Source organism: Terrapene carolina, unplaced genomic scaffold (assembly GCF_002925995.2).
Source record: "Terrapene carolina triunguis isolate 2854851 unplaced genomic scaffold, T_m_triunguis-2.0 Scaffold31, whole genome shotgun sequence".
In the NCBI taxonomy this organism is placed as follows: Eukaryota; Metazoa; Chordata; order Testudines; family Emydidae; genus Terrapene; species Terrapene triunguis.
In genome coordinates this window covers 3,510,516-3,516,213 of record NW_020664382.1, presented here as the reverse complement: position 1 = coordinate 3,516,213, position 5,698 = coordinate 3,510,516, and the positions used below count along the sequence as shown (strand labels likewise).

Genomic DNA, 5,698 nt, shown 5'->3' with positions numbered 1-5,698 from the left:
GACAAGCCGAGCGGCGGGGCGCTCAGGGGAGGCGGCGGTGGTGGAGCGGAGGTGAGCTGGAGCGGGGAGTGGTTCCTCTACCCCCCCCATTACTTCCTGCGCCCCCCCCACCCTAGCTCACCTCTGCTCCGCCTGCTCCCCTGAACGCGCCGCCGCTCCGCTTCTCCCCCCTCCCTCCCAGGCTTGCCGCGCGCAAAACCGCTATTTCGCGCAGCAAGGCTGGGAGGGAGAGAGGAGAAGCCGAGCGGCGGGCACTCGGGGGAGGCGACGGTGGTGGACCGGAGGTGAGCTGGAGCGGGGAGCGGTTCCTCTACCCCCCCGTTACTTCCTGCGCCCCCCGACCCTAGCTCACCTCTGCTCCGCCTGCTCCGCCCTCCCTTGCCTGAGAGGGAGGGGGCAGAAGCGGAGCGGCGGCACTCCCGGGGGAGCAGGCGGAGTGGAGGTGAGCTAGGGGCAGGAGGTCATGGGACGCCCGCAGGAAGCAATGGTGGGGGGGGAAATGCGGCACACTGGGGGAGGGGGCGGGGCTGGAGGCTTGGGGAAGGGGTTCGGAAGGGGAAGGAGGGTTTGTGTCCGGGGGGCAGGTGGGACTAAAAAAAAGGGGGGGCGGCCAAAAAATTTTTTGCTTGGGGCAGCAAAAATCCTAGAGCCAGCCCTGCCCTCTCCAAGGGTTGCAGCTGTCTGGAGGTGCCTGCCTTCTATGCCTGCCTCATTCACACCTCATTCATTCAACAGGGCAATTGATTACAAAGTGGGGGGGAAGATCTTATTCTACTTCTAGCAAAAAGACATTTTTCTTTTACCTTAATTATACTACCTTAGGGGCCCGCTATAACAAATTACTGAGGTTCAATACTGCTGTTTCGGTGGGGTGGCGCTGGGGAAGGAGGATTTGTTTCCGCGGGGCAGGTAGCGCTGGGAGGGGGGTGGGGGTTCGGCAGCGCTGGGGGGGTTGTTTCCGTGGGGGGGTGGCGCAGTGGGGGGGGGGTTGTGTTTTGGGGGGGCGGGGGGGGGTGGGGGGGTTGGCGGCTCTCAGGGGGTTTCGGCCCTCAGCTGTTTTCTTTGGAGTAATATGGCCCTCCCCACTTTACGAGTTGTGCAGGCCTGCACTAAGGTATCTTTGCTGGTATGGCTACACCAGAATAGTATACTGGCAAAGAGCTCCTACCCTGGTCGCAGCTTATACCACCAAAACTGTGCTTTTACTAGAATATTATTCCACCACACCTAAGCAAAAAACAGATTACATGGGTAAAAGTGCAATTTTGCCAGTATAACTGTGTGTACTACTAGGGGCTTCTGATAGCACAACTATGTTGGTCAAGAACCACACCTCTTCAACTCCCTGGCCAACACAACTGTGCTGGCAGAAATCTTGAGCGTGTACTTGGCCTTAGCCAGAGTGGATTTTACACCTCTTGCACCTGTTCTACTTGTCTTAGAGACTTACACATGAAACTACATCTCTTGGTTTATGGGACGTTTGAACCTCCAAGCTACCTCGTAGCTACCTCCTAGCAGACTTTTAGCTGGGAGCATACCAAGCGTTCCCCCCCGTGACTCCCCAGCCTCTTTCATGGGTAAAGACATGGGGCAAGAATTAGATTGAGAATCCACCACATATAGGAAAGTCATCCAGAGATTTCTGGGGAGCCTGGCAGGAGGCCATTTTGTTTGCTCACATTAGAAAATACCATTTAGTATCCTAAAGTGGTGGGTAACTTGGTTCCTTTGGTTTACAGACTCACTCAAATAAGATTTTTCTAATTATTAAGCCACAAATTCATATAACCAGAGATTCTTTTTGAGGGACAAGAAGTGCATGCTGTGGTCAAGATCTATCTTGTAATTTACAGAGACCTATCTGAAGCACTCCTTGAATTCCGCTGAAGAGGAAATGAGGTCTCAATAATCCTCTGAAACACTAATCCTTGGCTCAGTGAAGGTCTGTGTGCTGGGAACAAGTCATACATAATTCCTCTTCAGATATGAATGAGACTGATGTTTCAGATAGAGCATTGCCTGCTCTTTAATGTGTTTCTTTATTTCAGCCATACTTGCCTGCTATTTGGTGGAGGGAAGGGAGCAGATTGAGACTGTGAGGAATAGTCCTGTAACAGATCCTAATAAGCTCAGCGCACCTGCCACTGCCACACATATGCTCTACAGTTAAGAATTGAAAACCTAGGGTGGCTCACTACTTGCCAGAAACAGTAGGGAAATAAAGAGCTGTATTTGGCTAAGGTAGGTGGACCTTGCTTCTGCTGCCAGCGGCAGAATGGCTGGGTGGCAACAGAAAGGGACATATCCAAGTAAACATACTGCTAGGCAATGAGAGCCATTGCCTCTGGATAGTAAGCACAGGAGGGAAAACCACATTTAAAAGGACTGGTGGAGAAGCAGCTGAAAATGATTTTATAGGTGATAAATCTAGACTAATTACATTTGCATCAATCACTACCACCACCAGGTTTGACCTTCATGGACTTCTTGCCACACCACCATGCACACACAAAGTGTGGAAGAAGACATGGAGTTAACCATGTTGCATTGGGGATACTGAAGCTTATTTTCTTGGAAATTTTGGGTAAACCTCACCATGAGCTACCAACACCACATTATAATACATGTGGAATATAACTTCCTATTATATATGTTTGGTTATAACAATTTATCCTCATTATGGCTAGCAACTTTTACTAACTTGTAATAGGTTTATCATTTAAGCCTTCCATCTTTCATATAATTTCAGTCAGTTAAAATTTGGTTGTCTGGTTAAAGCTGAAGAGATTAAAAATGGTTCTACTCCATATGCTCATAACTGTTTTATAATCAATTTATTTTGCACTACACAAAGGACCTTCTTTGCAAGTCTTCACTGCTGAAAAAAAATTTGTACTAAATATTTCACTGTAATTAACCATTTATGTTAATCATGCTGTCATCTTACAAAACTGAATGCAACATGCATAATTTTTACAATAGTGAAAATTCCCCAAATGCATTCATCTTTCTAATCTATTTACCTGAGTGTTCTGTTAGGGTGCTGTACCATGCTATGACTTTGCAACCTCCTATAACATCTCTGGCTTCTTCTCAGTCTTTCATTGTGTTTTTGGCCAGTTTTAAAGTCTGAAACGATTCTTCTCATTTTTTCCTCAAATAGCGCTGATAATCTCAAGGTCATACTATAAATCTAAATAAAGAGATGTTAACTTTAAATTATAAAGTATCTTACGAGTAAATTGAATGTTTTACAAGAAAGAATTTACTGAAGTGACCATCTGGAAAAAGTGACAAAAATGACTCAGCATAAATTAGAGCTACAAGAAACATATGACTGACACCTACTTTTTCTGAATACTTTTGTTGCACTCTATTCTTTGTCCAAACCCACCAGAACGGTAGATTGCTCTGTTGCATTACTAAATAGGTACTGATAAAGGGCCCAACACTAAATGAATCCTAGCCCAGCCTGACTACTATGAAAGCATAGTGTACAAAAAGGTACCTTTGATCTTTTACTTGGAGTGTAAGATTTTGCATTGCTAAATATTAGTCTTATATCTTTGCATAGTTCCATCGGGTTGTCATAATTTCCAGCTTCCAGCGTCTCCTTCACTGTACCAAAGTCCATTGGAGTGTCTATAATATGTCTGTAGTCCTAGATAAGAGATGGAGCAAAAAAATTTCAGTAGCTTAAAAGGGCATACAGAAAATAAAGCAGAAGAATTTTGATGTGGTTATTTTATTATTTCTATTAGCACAATAAGGACAGCTGAATAGTCTCAAGTCTTGAGCTACAACCTCAGCAATTTAAACACCCCAACCCCAGCAAAAGAGACTCAAGATTTTAGGTTCAGATGGCTTTGGTTCAGCCTCTGTTGCTGCTGTCCCACCTGGGGGTACATACTACAGCAGCTTTCATTTTTAAAAGTTTCCATCTTTTATGATAGCAGAGAAAACCTTGAAAATATAAACAAAGAGCAGCTAATGCAGTGATGTCTGAGTCCACAGAGCTTTATAGCTTTGAGTGGGTAAACTATCCCCATTCTTCTCAATGCAAGTTAACTTAGGTGCCCAATAACAACATTAAATGTCAACATTAACTATTTCACCAATGATCAAAGGAGAGGGAAGAGCATTGCATAAATCTTTCACACTATTTATTCCAAGGGGCTGTGTAAATTGGTAGATTGAGTGTATGGGGAAGGCTTAAGAGATACCTCTCCACTTACTTTCCCCTCCAGCCCCCCAATTACTTTCCCCTCCATCCCCCCTAATTAAGAAGGGATTGAGCAGTGCCCAGCAAGGCATCTGAGCCCCACCAAGGAGTCCAACAGAGCCCATGGGTGTATTTGAACCTCAATAAGGGAGAGCCAAACTCAAGGACTGGAACCCAGACAACACAATTTATTGGAGTATTATCTCATTTTGTCATCTTAACTGGGCAGAGGCTCGGAAGAGTAACACTACTTTCTTCCGAACCTTTGAGTATTACTGAACATTTGTGTTACTTTAGCATGCAAAGACCCCAACCAGGATTGGGGCCCAATTGCATCGAGTACTGAACAAACACAGACAGTCCCTGCTACAGATATCTTACAATCTAAAATACATTAGAACAAAAATTATTAGGAAGACATAATATACAAGTAAATGAACAAGACGACTAGTGGCACACTTTGGTTCTTACAGGTTGTGTGATGTGTTTTTAATAGGGTCAGAGGAAGTATTAGGAAGAAATGAAGGTTACTTACCTGTAACCGGAGTTCTTTGAGATGACTCCACATACTCCCACTTATGGGTACTCTGCCACCTTTTGGTTGAACCCTCGTCTAGCAGTAACAGATATAGGACTCTCATATCCCACCTCAACCTCTCTGTGTCCCAATGTATTCAGGGTAAGACTATAAAGGGGGCAAAGCACCCTCCCAACTTCAGGTCCTTCCACTGCAAAGCCAGAGACATAATTACAAGGGCTCTAACAGAAAGGGGAAGGAGGGTGGGAAGTGTGCATATGCAGACACATCTTGAAGAACTCCGGTTACAGGTAAGTAATCTTCATTTCTTCTGTGAGTGGCTCTGCATATCCCTACTTATGGGAAAGATTGGCAAAGAGTGCTGAGACTAACCTGGAGGTGGGAACAGGGACTTAACTGAATAAAAACAAAAGCACCACTTTGCCAACCCCAGAGCATGTTGCTTGGTGAAAGAGCACTGAAGTTCAGGTTGCAGCTTTGCAAATCTCAGTCTGAGGCATCTGCCTCAGACAAGCAAAGAAAGCAGCCACAGCTCTAGTGGAAAGTGGTTGAATCGAAACAGCTACAGGAATTTTTGCTAGCGTTCAACACTCAGCAATACATTGCTTTATCCACCAGGAAATAGTCTGAGAAGAAACCGTATGCCCCATGTGGTTCCTGGCATATGAAACAATCCAGACATTTTACAAAAGCTCTTAGTTCTGTCCAAATAATAGGCAAGTGCCCTTATGGCAGCCAATGTATGGAACACAGATCTTCTTTCTAGAATGTAGTTTAGAGGGGAAAAATGGTAAATTAACAGACTGATTAATGTGGAAGTCAAACACCAACTGATAAAATGAACATTTAGCCAATGGGGTGAAATGAGATTTCACCAACATGGTCAAAACCAAACTGAGGTCTAAGGAAAGGACAGGGTCTCTAACAGGATGCAC

General features: G+C 45.0%; 1 protein-coding gene across 1 annotated transcript in view; it reads right to left on the bottom strand.

Moving 5' to 3' along the window:
- LOC112117822 (bromodomain and WD repeat-containing protein 1-like) overlaps window positions 1-5,698 on the bottom strand; it is a 106,456-nt gene that overhangs the window by 19,670 nt on the left and 81,088 nt on the right. Inside the window, exons 36-37 of the mRNA XM_026651675.1 lie at window positions 3,512-3,664; window positions 3,027-3,196 (exon numbers count right to left, since the gene is read on the bottom strand). Of these exons, the coding sequence (XP_026507460.1) occupies window positions 3,027-3,196; window positions 3,512-3,664 (323 nt within the window). The remainder of the gene's footprint in view (window positions 1-3,026; window positions 3,197-3,511; window positions 3,665-5,698) is intronic.